Below are 17229 nucleotides of genomic sequence, written 5' to 3' on the forward strand. Positions count from 1 at the left end.
TAACAAGACAGCTATGGCAGTGAGTCAGAACTGAGACTCCTTTGGGAAGCTAACGAGACTGTTCCTGTGAAAACTAAGACAGTTACCCCAGAACAGTATCATGTGGGTGGACTGATTGGACTTGGATCCTCAAAGAAGGCTCTAAGTGAATGTGTCTCCTTGCCTCCGTATTAACCAGAAACATCAAGAGTGATGTCATCAAAACACCCATAAACAGCGCTGTTGACATCCCTGCTGACTTTATAAAATTTATAGAGAAGGATGATATGAAATGTCAATCTCCATGGAGCTTCAAAACACAATAATCAAGATCTAGTCATTTTCTGTCTCCTATAGTCACTCCCCTGCAGACATTTCTGAGTGAAGGTAAAATAAGGGATGACACACTGGGTCCCAAGCTGTCTGATGAACAGCTAGTGAGCTCAATACATGAGAAGGCTCCCCAGAAGGTGAACAGCAGCATGCCAAGCCTACAAGATGAGCAGTTCTGCCTCAACCTAGCACCACTGACTAGGCCATCTGTAGGACTTTCCTGGCCAGCATCTCTCCTCTCTTATTTTGGTGCCATCGGTAAGGCTCCTGTTTGGAGGCCATTCGGTATCTGGGTGGTCCAGGTAGAAACACACACAAACCAATGTGTGGTTCCAAGTCACACTCCTGAATTTAAGAATATTCTATCATGTTTGTTTTTTCCATTGGTTCAGGAACAGGTGCATGCTGCAAGGCTAAGCAATGAAGGGCAGGTGTCTTAGTCACATTTCTGCTGATGTTTTAAACACTCCAAGACCAAAGGCAGCTTGGAGAGGAAATGGATTATTTCATCTTACAGTTGTAATCTACCATAGTGAGAAGTTCAGGCCAGGAACTCAAGGCTGGAACCTGGAGACAGGAACTGAAGCAGAGGCCACAGAGGAAAGCTGCTAACTGGCTTGATCTTTTATATTTTTGGTTGTGAGCCTAGCCTTTAACGGCTGAGCCATCCCTCCAGCCCAACAGGCTTGTTCTCTATGGCTTATTCAGCTTGTTTTCTTATACTACCCAGGATCACTTGCCCATGGGTGGCCATGCCCCCAGAGAGCTGGGCCCTCCCACATTAACCATTAACTGAGAAAACACACTACAGACTTGCCTACAAGCAAACCTTATGGAGGCATTGTCTCAACTGAGTTCCTCTTCTTAAATGACTCTAGCTTGTGTCAAGTTGACATAAAACTAACCAGCCGATAAGGTATAGAATTTTGGTGGAGCAACTGGCAGCCTGTTGATGCTGGAATAATCAAGTAGACAGGCTTTTAATACTTGATGTGCCGCTGGTGCTCCTTCTAACATGGCTTAGCAAGATGTATGCAGAGAAAAGCAGAGACAAAAAGTAGAACACTGCCTAAGATTCCCAATGGAGCCTTTGAGGTCATGTCTGAAACCGAAGCTGTCCCCAGGCTATTCAACTGCTTAATGCCTCACTTTCTTTCTTAAACCCAATACAACTTAAGTTTTACAACTTACTTTTCCTTCTTTTGGAAAACACCAAATGGCAGATCATGCCAGTGCAGTGGGAGGGCCTAGAGAACCTGGGGTCCAGGATTTGGAGCCATGGCAGTTTCTGCCAAGGATTCGGCAGCTGTCTTAGGGGCCATGGTAATGGTCAAGGCCATGGCTATAGCCAAGGCCAAGGTTGTGGTCAAGGATGTGGAACTCATGAAGGTAAAACCAAAGACAAAGGGGTGGATCCCAGTCATCAAGCTGGACTGACAGGTTAAAGACTTGAAGATCAAGTCCCTGGAGGAGATCTACCTGTTCTCTTTGCCCATTAAGGAATCTGAGATAATTGACACCCCCCCCCCCAACTTATCCCTACAGAATGAGATTCTAAAGATAATGCCAGCTCAGAAGCAGACTTGGTCTGGCCACTGGACCAGGTTCAAAGCTTTTGTCACTATTGAGGCTACAATGGTCATGTTGGTCTTGGTGTTAAGTGCTTCAAGGAGGTAGCCCCTGGCATTCTAAAGGCCATCATCTTGGCCAAGCTTTCCATTGTTCCTGTGTGGAGAGGTTGCTGGGGGAACAAGATTGGCAAGCCCCTCACTGTTCCATCCAAGGTGACAGGCCACTGTGGCTCTGTGTTGGTGTATCTCATTCCCGCCCCCAGAAGCACTAGCATGGTCTCTGCTCCTTTGCCCAAGAAACTGCTGCTGATGGCTGGTATTTATCACTGCTACACATCAGCCAGGGACTACACTGTCACCTTTGGCAACTTTGCCAAGGCCACCTTTTATGCTATCTCCAAGACCAAAGTCTCCATATCAGGAACTCACCGGCCATCTTGTGAAAACCCACACTAGAGTCTTTGTTCAGAGGACACAGTCTCCAGCTGTGGTCACCAAATAAGAGTTTTTATACAAGAAAAATAAAGTGAATTAAGTCTGTTAAAAAAAAAGTTTACAGTTGTAGAATATTAAAGATATGTTATATTTATTTATGCTGTGGAATATTTGTTTGATGATGCAAACATGTATTGCATTCTTTTATGTTGCATTTGTTTAACTCTGTGAAACTGTGTTACCTTGCTTGTCTAAAACACCTGATTGGTCTAATAAAGAGCTGAACAGCCAATAGCTGGGCAGAGAAAGTATAGGTGGGGCTGGCAGGCAGTGAGAATATATAGGAAGAGAAATTGGGAAAGAAGAGATCCAGGAGTGAGAGAAGAAGGAGGACTCCAAGGGCCAGCCACCCAGCTACACAGCAAGCCATGGAGTAAGAAGTAAAGAAACGTACATAGGATATAAAGATAAAAGCCCAGAGGCAAAGATAAATGGGATATTTAAGTTAAGAAAAGCTGGCTAGAAACAAGCCAAGCTAAGGCTGGGCATTCATAAGTAAGAATAAGACTCTGTGTGCTTTATTTATTTGGGAGCTGGGTAGTGGGCCCCCAAAGAGGCAGAGTAAAGAAAAAAACCAACATTTTGCAACTTATATCTAAGAGTATAGATTAATAGAAATCTAGAAAAACAGAAAGGAAATCAAAAAAAAACAGAAGGATCATCTTAAAATTATTAACAGATATCAATATTAACTGAGTAATTAGCAAGAATGTAGAATGACTCCACAAAAGTCAACACACGTTCATTTCTGACATCTCTCTGAAAGTTTCACTTCTCATGTGTCCTAGAAACCCCCAGACCCACCACCAACTAAACTAATTACTTGCCTGGCTCCTTGGTGCAAAACACAGGATGGAGGTAAATGTTTAAAGGACTTTTTTTTTCTCTTTGAACCAGGGTTTTTCCTCTGTGTAGCCCTGGCTATCATGGAACTTACTCTCTAGACCAGGCTGGCCTCAAACTCACAGAGATCCATCTACCTCTGCCTCCCCCAAGTGGGATAAATTAAAGGCACGTGCTGCCACTGCCTGGCTTAAAGGTACTCTATTTAGAAGCACCACATTTAGGAAGAGTCAGTTCATACAAGAACCATGTTTACATACAGTTCTCTAAAGAATGGAAGGACATAAGATAAGGTAGCATCTGAGTTGTTTAAAGTCTTAATTTATGTGCATGTTTATTCCCAGCTGGTATTTGAACTCAGCTTCTTAATCTTGAGCAGCAAACACTCTTACTCACTGATCCATTTCTCCAGCCCCTAAAATTGTTATTTATTTATTTGTTTGTTTGTTTGTTTGAAACATTTTTGGTTCCCTAAATAGCTATCCACTTTGGCCAACAGTATAATTCTACTGTCATTAAGTACACATAAGAAGAATTTGCCTTCAGTGGCTCCTCTTAGCTCTGTAATTCAGGAACCATTTGTAGAAGACTGTCCCACTACCTAGTTCAATCATCAGTCTTGTGGTTAGTGTCTGCTTATTGTGAGTGTCTGCTCTCATCACATAAAGAAGGCACAGGCTATGCCCTCAGGATGCATGTGGCCATTATTCCCGTTGTCCCACTATTGACGCTGAATGTCACACAGGCATGATTACAGGGTATGACTTCTTCAAATGATCCAAGCAAGGGACAGCAGCCATATCAGGTTATTTTTCAATGTCCTGGTGAGTATCATTTTTAATGGGCACATAGTACTTTTACATTTGGATAGGAGTGTCAAAACTTTAGCAAAGCCAGTCTAAAACAGAGCTAAGTCCTCATTATGCCACTGTTGTTCAAGAAGCTGTTAGCTCAGAGCAGCTGGCGGATTGCAACTTGAAGAGGTATACAGTGTAAAATGCTTTGAAGTAACTCCTTTTACACATATATCACAGGAGTGTTAATTATTTGAAAGCCTCAGTTTGAGTTAGCAACATGACAGAACATGAGTGTTCTGAAATAGTGTTCATTCAACATATTCCTTACATACTGAAGTAATCCTACCACAAAAACACATCGAGTTACCTCTCCCTTCTTTTCCCTCTCCTTTTCCTTACTACTTCCTTTCTCCACCCCACCTCACCCCTACCCCCAGATGCAGTACCTGGAATCTAGCCCAGAAATTGCACGCTGGACATGCATTGTACCACTGAGCCATCCCCCAGTGTAGACCATCCCTTTGGAGGACATGCTATTTGATTTCTTGGTAATAAGTTGGGAACTTAAAGAACACAACTGGTGATCATTTGGCTTCCTGTTTTGTGTATAAACTAATGATGAGACCGATTTTACCAATGATGATCTGGGAACACATGCTGACCTTAGATGCTAGAATTTCAGCTGGGGGTGAGAAAACATCAGATTTTCTGAGACCTGGCTTCTACCAATAGAAACATCTAGCAGTTAAAAACAGGAAGCCCACCAATAACTGCAGCTACTACCATGAGTTCGGTCTTGTTTTCTACCAAAAAACCTCTTTAACATGTATGTAGAAGACAGGTAAAGGAACATGAAACCCCAGGTGACTACTCTTGGGAACAAATCCTGGAGAGCACTCCTGGGGCCAACTCAGGGATCCTCTCTTGGAGCCCACTCTTAGGAAATACTACTGTGGTCTACTGAAGACCACTCCTGGAGGTCTTGAGGGACCACTCCTAGAGTCTATTCCTAAAGACTACTCTTGAGGTTTATTCCTGGGGCCAACTCCTGGGGTTTATTCTTGAGAACTTACCTTTGGGAACCACTCCTGGGGTCTATTCCTGGAGACCACTCTTGGGACCTAACTCAGAGGCCCACTCCAGGGATCTACTCTTGGAGAAAATTCCTGTGGCCTACTGAAGACTATTCTTAGAGTCTACTTGAGGAGACCATTCCTGGGGTCACTCCTAGGGACTACTCCTGGCATCTACTCCTCAGGACCACTCCTGAGGTCTACTCCCTGTGCTGGCAGAGCTGATTCACTAAATCTGGCCTGCTAGATCTTCTTTGGGGACCTCCTCTTTGCTGTGAGTTAAATCATGATTTGCTATTCTTATCTACTGAACTACTAAGATATTAAAGTATTAGAGGGTTTTAAAAGAAATGGTAACACTTGTGCATGGTCTGTTTTCATTTTGGAGAAGAACACGATAAACACACAAAATATTCCCAAGGAATGAAATCAGTGGAATTTAATAAAAGTATGCATAAGAATGGCAAATATCTTCTAGATATTACAACTAAAGGTCAGCCACAGTCTATTCCACTCTAATTAAAAAAAAAAAAAAAAAAAAAAGGAAAATTTCACAGAATCAAAATCTTAGAGAAAGTTAGAAGTGGCCTAATTCAGCCATTTTACACACAAGTGAGGCTATGCATATTGTCTATAAAAGGAAAACCACCACAAGCCAAGCCATAACACCTAAGCACACCTTCTTTACCCAATGTTTCTTGTAAAAAGGTTGAGCTACACTATTGCTGATAATAAAATTATCAAAACTTTTTATTGCCACCTCTTAGGACTCTGAATTTATGTCTGGCAAAACCTCTGAGAAGTACAAAGGTATTCAACTCGAACAGCTTTTTTCTGAATATCGTATTATCTTGATTGCAGTGGGAGGTAGGCATATAGACTGACCATACAGACCAATATTTTCACTCATTGTGGCTAGGATTAAAAGTCTGCTGATATGCAGAGAAAAGTTGAAAATGGATAAACCATCAATAGCTACAATTCTGAGATAGGAAAGGAAATATGGACTTGTACGTCACATAACACATCAGCAACTCTATATATGCTACGGGCTGTGTGTCTGTGCCATGGTGTAAACAATGAACTGTATAGCTATTTATATAGTCACTACATTTTTTATCTATAGCATATAGATCAAACTCAAATACTGTGAAAAATATGCTCACTAACTGAGAACATGCACCCCAGCCTCTGGGTCCTACAGTGCCTAGAGGCTTTATCCTTAGCCATCCCTTCATAACATGTATCATCTCAGTAACCCATGCTCTTTAATGCAGCATGCACATGCACTGTAGAACCTTACAATATCTATTTTTCTATCATTCCCCCTGTAGGATATACAGTGAAATTTTTACAAGTTAACTGAAGACCTGCTCTGGTTTCATTATATCTTTACCTAGATGAGAAGAGCATGCTGGGAGCTCACCAGTTTAGCCTCAACTGAGCAAACAAATGTTCATGGTTCAATTCATGATCAACCACGATCATGTCTCATGATTTGGCCCCCATAATAATAAATAAAAATAATCAAGCAACAAAGTAAAGAATGTTTTAAACATGTTGTAGTATTTTGAAGAGAAAGAAATCAGGTTGAGACTACAGTTATTTATTCCTAGTGCATTAAAGATGGTTTGGGTGAGGTTCAAAGACTCTCAGGAACAAGCACAGTACATAGACCAAGGAAAGCCGCCACCCCCTGTCCCCACGTACCCTGTGGTCAGAGTCTGAATCTTGATAACCCCGAACACTGGTTGGAACCTTTCTTTAAAGACTCCAATCACCACTTTGGTACATCTGTTTAAAGGGGACACAATCTCTTCTTACCTGTAAAGCTACTGTTCATTTCAGGAACATCCTCCTCCTCCTCATTCTCCGTGTGGACTATGCCAGCATTTTGCATATCATTGTAGGACTTTGTTCGCTTAGGGGTCGACTGCTTGGAGCCAGACTGAAGGCTGTGCAAGGCATCCGTCGTGGTCACTTTCCCACTGACTGGCTGGCTGGGAGGTTTGGGTGTCCCATAATAGTTTCCTAGGTGATGGAGAGACACATTTGCATGTTTCAAAATGAAGACTTTTTTTTCAGCCCCAAGAATTCACATCCAAATCTCTTAGAGTATTAAAAAATGAAGTTGGGAAGCTAGAACGCGCTGTATTGCATTGCTAGGATGAGTTATCAAAGACGTCTTCTCTATCTAGCTAGTTACAGGGCTCCAGAAGGGAAAAGGGAAGCCACAGGGTTTTGAAGCAAAGAAGCGAGGATAAAAACAAAAGTTGCTGTGCTGAATAGAGGCGCTTCATTGTCGTTACATTTGAATTTCAATGGGTCATCTTTTGATATAGGCAACCACACAAGGCCGAATCTGATTAAGAGTGAGTCTCACAGAAGATAAAATTCATGACTGCCAAGATCCTCCCAGGCCTCAAAGGTCGAGGTCTCTGTCTCTCTTCAAGAGGGAACTGTAAAAGGAGGGCAGTGAGCACCACGTGGCACCTCTTAAACTGAATGGCAGGGTTGACTATAGGGGTTGTGCCAGGTGGGAACAAATCCTCACCAAGTTTCAACAGAAAACTGTTTCACTGATGCCCCCTGGGGGAAATCACCCTTCATGTAATGGTCTTCTTTGCTTCTAGCCAGCTTCAATTCCTCTGTGTTTGGGAGGGGCCCCACTACCCTCTGCTAGATATTGATGAATGAAACATAAAATGGATACTTTTCTTTTTCTTTTTTGAGACAGGGTTTCTCTGTGTAACAGTCCTGGCTGTCCTGGAACTCATTCTGTAGGCCCAGCTGGCCCCAAAACACAGAGATCCACTTGCCTCTCCCTCCTGAGTGCTGGGATTAGAGGTGTGCAACACTACTGCCCAGCAAAGAGGATATTTTAATATTTAGAAATGTGTATTTTATTTTCATTTGTATGTTTGCTCATATGTGTGTATATTCACATGTGTGGAGTCTGCTTTTACACTTGTGTACATGTACCACGTACAAACCGGAGTGGTCAACCTTACATGTCATTCCTCAGACGCCATTGACCTTCATTTTTGGGACAGGGTCTCTCCTTGGCTTGAAGTCTGCTGCTTCAGCTAGACCAGCTGATCAGTGAGGCCCTCTCCACCTATCTCCTCCTCCTCAGCACTGACATTATAAACACACCCTAATACACCCTACTCTTGTATGTGGGTTCTGGGGTTAAACTCAGGTCTTTATAATTACACGACAGACACTTTAACTATCTATGTACATAGTCCCAGATACGTATATTTTAAATTTGGCATAATTACTAAATCCTAACTAGTCAATTCAATTAACTTTCAAATGAAAAATAATGCTTAAAAAAGGTTTATTTTAAACCACGCTCCTCAATTTTCCTAAGAGAAAGTTCATCAAGTGCTCTCCTTGACAGCACTTATACTACTACCACTGTGAGAATACCGAGAGTATATGCATGGCCCCTGTGCAAGGACGACGTAAAGCCAATGTGGATGGGAAATTTCACAAAGCCCCTCCTCTACATAAAGAGCCACAGTCAAGTAAAGGTTGCTGGAAGAGAGAGAACTGGTTTTCTCCAACCCCAAGTGGTCAGCCCTAAATATGTATGCATATGAGCAACACTAAATGGACTCCATAGTTTGTGTGTGTATATATGTAACAATAACAAGTGAAGAAGTCATGAGTTTGAGAGGGAATGGCAGTCATGGAGGGTATAAATGGCATAAGTATAGTACTCATGCATGAAATCCTCAGAAACATAAAAAAATTAAAAATTTAAATAAGGTGGGTAATGGTGGCACACACCTTTAATCCCAGTACTCGGGAGGCAGAGGTAAGAGAAGCTCTGTGAATTCAAAGCCAGCCTGATCTACGAATTGAGTTCCAGGACAGCCAGAGCTGTGACAACAGAGAAACCCTGTCTCAAAAATCAACAAAACAAAACAAATTTAAATAAAAAAGAAATCAATGAGTGGAAGAAATAATGATAGCAGTGATAATTTCCTCCTGTAAATTTATGTCGAAAAGCAAGTGATTTCGATATTGTCTTAAATGAAACTTTAAGAGGCTTGTCCCAATATAAAAAGATTCTTGAGTGCTTTCCGACTAATCTAGATTTGGAGAGCATGTGATAATCAGTAGGGTAGGTGCATTGACAAAGAATGTGCTTCTACCAGGCTTTCCCTTTAACTGTAATTTCTCTTCTGTTTTCTTTTGATGGGAAACCTGCTTTCTTGTAGTGTGGTTTTATGGGGTGTGGAGTGGAGGATAGAGATATGGTTTGACTTCAGGTAGCCCAGGCTAGGCCGGTCTGCTGCCTCTGCTTCCCAGGGCACAAACTATCACTCTTTTTATGCTTGCTGGGATTCTACTCAGAGATCCAAGCACACTAGCCAACCTCTCTAGCAACTAAGCTATTTCTCCAGCCCTGCAATTAAATTTCTTAAGAAAGGAAGGGTTAATATTCATGCAATATTTTAAAAGAAGAAACTCTTTAGAATTCTTTTCAATTTTTGTGTATGTGTGTATGTGTATGTCTACATGTATGTGCTGTGCTTGTTTGTGTGGGTGCCAGGGGAAGGCAGAAGAGAGTATGGGATGGGAGGTCCTGGCCCTGGAGTTACTAGAGATGGCTGTGATCTGCCCAATGTGGGTTCTGGGAACCAACTTCTGATCATGTGGGAGAGCAACAAGCACTCTCAATAACCAAGTCATCTCTCCAACCCCAATATTTGTTTCTTTAAATTGTATTTTGAATCAATAATTTTATTAGCACACATAAAACTATTTTCTTTTGAGATGGATGTAACAATCCATGCCACCAGTGAACTCTGGCCATACAAGTTAATAAACACAGGAGTGAGAAATAGAGCCACTGCCCAGCAGCTGAGAGCACTTGATACTCCTACAGAGGACTTTTAGTCAACAAGAGTATAACATTGTAGACTGTCTTTCCCATGTAACTGCAGGCAGGTGTGTCATGTATAGAGTCCCACAGTTACTCCAGGACTCTACTGCCTGTATCTTAGTTAGTGTCTTGGAGTTTGAGATCCAAACTGTGCCTTCCAAAAACACAAACAAAACTCCACCTTATCAAGAATCCCCAGTGTGATCATTAAGTAGGCCAGGTCCAGCCAAGGTGGAAGTACACACCTTACAGAGAAGGCGCAGTGTGTACACAAGACTCTGTGTGAAGGACATAAATAATCCGAGGCACTGCAAATGATTCAAAAATTAATTAAGCTTATTGCTTGGCAGGTTGCATCATTTCTGTGAGCCCCAAACCTGGCTGTCCCACAGTCTCCGTGTTACCCAGCAGACACTTCCTGAGGTGCCCGGGCTTTAGCCCAAGTGGGAATGTGTTCCTCTTCCTCCGCTATTTTCAGAACAGGTTCTACAATAAAACTCAACAGGGGTGGTGGGTAGGGAGGGAAGGGAAGGCAGGGGGAGAGGAAGGAAAGGCTGGCCTTAATTAACAGGCACAATCTATGGTCATGACCAAAGCCAAAGAAAATCCTTTCTAACTCACACTTATAAATTAATGAGGGCTGCAAATCAATTTTTAAGAGCTTTATAAAACATTTAAGGAAGACTGTACTATCCCTGGATTTTCAGCAAGAATGAATCAAATCTGTAGCTTCTCAGCTTATACAGTTATAATTTCATTTACATCCTATGAGAGAACCTATATTCTAAGTACTAAGTGATGTACTAGCAGTAAGATATAAAGATATAAATCTTTGTACACAGCCAATGTCAGTATTCTGAAACTTTAACGGGCCAACAGTCTAGGAACATTAATTACAGATGCTGATCCCATAGGTCAGGGTGGGCCTGACAGTCAAGATTCCAACCAGTATAGCACCTCAGGGTCTCTATGTTTAGACAGAGAAAACCATCCCCCATTTTGTAGGAGAGGAGCACAGAGGACTCTTGTAGGGTGCCACTGTTAGTTCAGCATAAAAGAGGAAACTCTTTTCTGTCCTCTTAGAGGCTAAGCATTTGAAAATAACCAAAATCCCAGAACGATCATGACATTCCCTGAGGGAAATACAGACCTAACATTTCCAATGAGGGCAGCGTCAACAGCAGGTACTGAAGATCCCTTCTCCTTCTGGAGGAGTGTTTCCAATCTTCACTCTCCCATATAAGCACAGACAGACATCTGTACACTTGGTGAACACAGACATCCAGCTCATCTGGTTTGGCCTTGGCCTCAGGGCCCTGAGGGCTCTGCTCTGGTTGGCCCCACTCTCCAGCTGGTCTACAGCTGCCTTCTGCATGCTCTCACTCTGCCTCCACTGGGCTTCATTCAGGAGCCCCTCACCCTGGGCCCCCTCTTCATCTCATGGCTCCCTCTGTCCCTCATCCTTACACTTGTCCTCAGGACATTATCTCTGATACCAGAGGCTGGATCAAAGCTGGACTCAGCCCTCGGTGTTAACAGGGAGATACATACCAGTCCCTTTCTAACATCTGCCGCTACATGTATCAAGCAGTTTGATTTAGCATCAGTTCTCACTTCTGGGTTATGAATTCTGTGAGGCAGTAACCACGACTGTTTCTGTGCACGTCTGTGTTCCCTGAGGGCTGCCAGAGTCTATAAGATACACAGTGTCACTCACTAATACTTTGCAGAACATATAAAGGAACAAGTAGTGACAGGACACATAAATCCCAGCTGAGGATCGTCCTAGATACCAGTACTGTGGATCCGGTTTTTAATGACATGACTCATGGCATTTCTCTCTACTCCATTAGTTACACCTGAATAACATATACCTATGCTACTTTACCATGTATGTGTTCAACACATTAGGACATTCAGAAGACTCCCATCACTTTCTCTCTACTACTCCTTTTCCCACATGCCCCACCCTGTAAATGTGTATTTATATATAAAAAGGATAATAAGCCAACATCCTATAATTAGATGTTCCTCTGTACCCATGACTTTGAGTATGAGACCAAAGAAGAGACAAGCTAGTATTTATAGTTATCTCACAGCAAAAGGAACAAGTAGCCTCATTTTTCAGTTGACGGAGATGAGAGGCACATAATTTGTAGATGACGAAGGGCATTAAAATACATACTTGCTTGTGTCCCACATCTACACACTCAACTCCAGAAATCTCTAAGGATCTCTGAGCAAGGAATTAAGTAAAATTTTCCTAGCTCTGGCCTCACCATCTTCAAATGCAGGGAAAAGCCCCTGATAGCACAGGTTTCCTTTGGTTACTTTCATTATCAACAGAGAACATTCCAAAGCAGAGTGTGCCAACAGAGCTTATCCCAACAGACGGCCCCCAGGGCCCGCCAGAGAACAGGACTCCAGACGGTCTCCTTTTCCTCAGTGACAAACATGAACTCTCTTCACCCCACTTTATATCTCTGTCCCCCCAAAGTACACTGCCGGCAGCTGCTTCTCTGCAGATCTTCTAGGAAGCCAAACAATCCCATTATTGAGCACAGACACCCCCTCCCTTTCTAATTAGCATGCAGAAATATGCAACCCATAACTCCAGTCTGAAATGTCACCCTGGCGCTGCACTTCCAGGCTTAAGGGAAATCTCTGTGTGGCTCCAAGTGTATAATCGGTCTCTTCTACCCAGAGGCATTTGTAAAACAGGCATGTTCAGAGCCCAGTCCTATTGAATTGTTCCATCCCTTGTAAACTCTCTCCCAGGAAAGTCCCAAGGGTGGGCACTAAGGCAGCAACCAGGACTGCAGAGTAAAAATGTCAGCACGGAAAAAAAGAAAGAAGAAAAAGAAAGAAGAAGAAGAAGAGGAGGAGGAGGAGGAGGAGGAGGAGGAGGAGGAGGAGGAGGAAGAAGAAGAAGAAGAAGAAGAAGAAGAAGAAGAAGAAGAAGAAGAAGAAGAAGAAGCAGAAGCAGCAGCAGCAGCAGCAGCAGCAGCGGCAGCAGCAGCAGCAACAAGGATGGTTCCAGCACTGTATCCAATAAATTAGCTCAGTGCACCATCAGAAAGTTGGGCCAAGGAATTTATTCTTATTTTCTTTGATTTGCTTTGATACCTTGTCTGTCCAGGAAAAGGACAAGGAGCTGGTTTGAGACGATTCAAGGTGCAAAGCTGATCATCGCCACACTCCACTAACAACGTCTACGCCTTGCAAGAGGGTCTGTTGGGAGCACATGCAGCAGTCAACAGTTACAGCTGCTGAGGGGACAGCTCCATGATAGAGTCTGTGCGCACTCCTTCAACCTGTTCCAATTACAGTACTTCTTTCCTTTTTTTTGAGGCAGGCTTCACTATGTAGTCCAGGGTAATCTAAAAATCACGCCCCCCTTGCCTCCTTCTCTCTGGCTACCACAGCTCCCTAGTGTTTATTATCTTAGCAAATGTTAGCAACCTAGGTCTAGATAGAGAAGACAAAAGGCTAGGAGGATTAATGTCACTTATATATTTTTTCCTTCTGACAATAAACAATAAATACATCACCAAATTCAGCTCTTTGGTTACAGGAATATCTTTAGATTCAACCAGCTGGTCACTACTACCATCACCCATGCAGTTCACAGCTAACCACAACACCCACTGCCAGATAAAAAGCACAGTAGGGTGTTCTGTGGCGTGGTATGGTGTGTACACACACACACACACACACACACACACACACACACACACACACGCATATAAAAGTGAGTTCAGGGGCATGTGTGCTATGCTCCATGTATATGCATGTACTGCTGGTACATGGGGTGTATACTGGTCCTTGTCTTCCATCTTGTTTTGAAACAGGGTCTCTACTGGGTTCCTCGTAGACTCCAGGTTCACTGACCTATGAGCTTCCAATGGGTCTCTCACCTTTGTCTCCCATCTCACTTGAGGGTCTTGGAATTATAGACACATGCACTACAGTGTCCAGGTTTTATGAGGATATGTGCTATGGAATTTAGCTTTCTGAGGATGCTGGGAATCCAAATTCAGCTCAAAATGTGTTTGCTGTACAAAGTTGGTAAGTGAGGAGAGAGACTCTTTTGTGGGACTTTATTTCTCCTTGAATAAGTTTTTATTCAAAAATGGCACTGAAATAAATACAGTGGCGAGCTACCATGGTCAATTAAAAGATTCGATTTTTAAAAAATTATCAGTTATTCTTTTTAATATTTTGTCTGTGCATGTGTGTGTGTAAGAGGGAAGGAGGGAGAGAGAGAGAGAGACAGAGAAAGAGGGAGGGAGAAGGTATGTGTGTATGTCTGAAAGGATCAGCGACATCAGCTCTCTCTGGAACTGGAGTTGTATGTAGGCCATTGTGAGCTACATGACATGGATGCTGGGAACTTTACTCGGGTCCTCTGCAAGAATAGTAACCGTTCTTAATCCCTGAGCCATCTCTCCAGCCCCAATGTATGAATTCACAGTAGTTGCAACAGCAACAAACCTCTGTAAACCCAGGCTGGAACAAATGCCAAGCATGGCGAAGCGAATTTGGCAAAGGATCCCTACTGACATCTATTAGCTGAGAAGAGGGAGAGTCTTCTCTCAGTCCCCAGCTAAGTTGACTACTCTTTAGCGGAAGACCACACCTCCAAGACTATTTGGGCAGCATAAATTGGTCTGGAATGATTTGGGAGCAGAGGGGAGACATACAAAGTGTGTGGGAGAGGGGATGGGTTTAATCTGGGGAGGGTTGGGGGAGGGGAGTGAGAGCGACCAAAACACATTGTAAGAAACTCTGAAAGAAGTGACAAAAAAGAAAAAACCCATGAAACCTCAACTGTTCAGGGGCTTGAGAGATGGTTCGGCATTAAGAGCACTTTCTGTTCTTACAGCAGAGGACTAGAGTTTAGTTCCTAGCACACAGATGGAGTGCCTCACCAACCACCTGTAACTTCAGCCCCAGGGGATCGTGATGGCCAGCTCTGGACTCCACGGGCATCTGTACTCGGGCACATACGTATCATTTTAAAAAGTAAAAATAAATGCAACTGTTGAGTCTGAAGAGCCTGAGCAGGGTAGTGGCCACCATTTGCATAGTTGAAAATACACCGGGTGTGGTACACTGAACAAAACTCTCCATGGACAGTGCTGGCCGGGGAAGCTGAGACTGGCTGCTTCGTGCCCCACCCTCAAGCCATCATTCTAACCTCCTCTGTACTCAACACAGTCAGCTTTCAGGTCATGCCTTGGGTGCTGATGACTGGGCTCCCTTGCTATCTCCAAGCAGTTCACCTGACCTTCCACAAGCTCCCCCTTCCAGCTGCTTCCTCTACCAGCTGGAGACAGCACCTGCTATAGCCTTCTGGAGCATGCTGCAGAATGCCCTTTCAGAATGCATTTTACTTTTGCTTTGTTTAGTGCTTTTGGTTCTACCAGACAGGGTTTCTCTGTGTAGCCACCCTGGCTGTCCTGGAACTAGCTCTGTAGACCAAGCTGGCCTCAAACTCACAGAAATCCACCTGCCTCTTTCTCCTGAGTGCTGGGATTAAAGGTGTGGGCTACCACACCCATATTCTTTCTTTCTTTCTTTCTTTCTTCCTTCCTTCCTTCCTTCCTTCCTTCCTTCCTTCCTTCTCTCCCTCCCTCCTTCCTTCCTTCCTTCCTCCCTCCCTCCCTCCCTCCCTCCCTCCCTACATCTGTCTCTATCTATCTATCTATCTATCTATCTATCTATCTATCTATCTATCCATCTGCATCAGAACCTGAGAGGTTTTGATCCATAATCAGATGGCTCTTTCCCCTTGTTTTGGCCCTGTGGCAAGGCGCACGCCACGGCAGAGCAATCTGTTCATGCCATGTGTCTAAGAAGTAAAGAGAGAAAGAAGCCGTGTTTTCAAAATCCCCCACAGAGCACATTCCCTGTGACTTCCCCCAAAGCCTTCTAACTAGATTGACTCCATCTTTTAAGTGTCCCACCACTTCCCAACAGCAGCCTGGGCTAGGAAACAAGTGTTTTTAATGCACAGCTCTTGAGGACATTTATCTGAACAAAGGCAACCAAATACAGTTATTTTTATGGCATATTTAAAGAATTCCCTGTATATTTGGTTTGTCTTTAAGGAGAAGAGCTGTCTCAGTTCAGAGTTTCGGAGTGCTCAGTTCACAGCATGGTAGGCCTGGAAATAAAAAGTGCTGTAATACCAGGCTCTTCCTTTTGGGAATTAGAGGCCAAAAGAAATTCCAGGTGGCAAAAAAAATGTGGGTGGCACCTGGGAAATAAATACATATACTTGACTGGCAGGTCCACTGGTTTACTAGAAGGAGATGGGAATATGCTGTGTAGCAATTTACGGAAGGTGTGTGTGTGTGTGTGTGTGTGTGTGTGTGTGTGTGTGTGTGTGTGTGTAGCTAACACTGACTGGGAGTGTACCTGTGCCAGGCACTCAGCTAAGCCCTTTGTAATCACTCCCTCATTTAGTCCAACTTGCATAGAAGTGCTGTAATTACCAAGGGGAAAATGGAGACTGAGCATAAAATGATTTGCCAGAGGAGACACAGCTCCACGGCATGGGGCCGAGACTCAGATCCAAGCGGTTTTAGCCTGCTCCTGAGTGTCTCCCACCAGACACAGCCACTGTTGAGGGATGGTCCAGGGGCAGCAGGTGAGAGACAGGCCTCTGGGGATCTAGTAGCATTATTCCTAGTATCTGGCATTTAATAAAAATTCCATTTGCTTTCAGCTTGTGAAAGCCAACTCTAGTTGGTTCCAAGAAGTTAAGAGCCTTCTTGTACGGGTGTGAAATTAAACTAGTAAGAGGTCAAATGCTGGAGAGCAAGCATAGAGAAATGCCTAAGAAGTGGAAGGGATTGATTCTGTATATCAGGAAATTTCAATTCCAAAATAACCAACCAACATTCATAGAAATACACTTGAAGACAATCAGATATTTTCTGAAAAATATTTAATTCCCTTCTGCTTGGCCAGGAAGTCTGTGCAACACTAACAGGCTACCTGTTATAGCCAGGATACCCTTGAGTTTGGGGGAAGACTGCTGCATCTGAGCTGTGTGTGGCGTCTCAGACCTGCCATGAAGACCTTACCTTTTCCATTTAGTCCTGGTAGGTCACGGTAATGGTACAACCAACAACAGTAAAGGCGGAAAAGAACCTGTCCCACCTACGTACAGTTTGTCACATAAACATCTAAATAAGTAAGTTTATTTTTATTGTCAATACTAAGCTTCT

At 43.4% G+C, this 17229-nt stretch overlaps 1 protein-coding gene across 20 annotated transcripts in view; it reads right to left on the reverse strand.

The window, feature by feature from the left end:
• Positions 1-17229, reverse strand: part of Magi1 (membrane associated guanylate kinase, WW and PDZ domain containing 1) — a 629136-nt gene that overhangs the window by 113630 nt on the left and 498277 nt on the right. For all 20 annotated transcript variants that reach the window (XM_036181540.1, XM_036181545.1, XM_036181547.1 and 17 more), the window contains one exon: positions 6916-7122. In XM_036181540.1, coding sequence (XP_036037433.1) covers positions 6916-7122 — 207 coding nt within the window. The remainder of the gene's footprint in view (positions 1-6915; positions 7123-17229) is intronic.

This window comes from Onychomys torridus, chromosome 3 (genome assembly GCF_903995425.1).
Source record: "Onychomys torridus chromosome 3, mOncTor1.1, whole genome shotgun sequence".
NCBI lineage: Eukaryota > Metazoa > Chordata > Mammalia > Rodentia > Cricetidae > Onychomys > Onychomys torridus.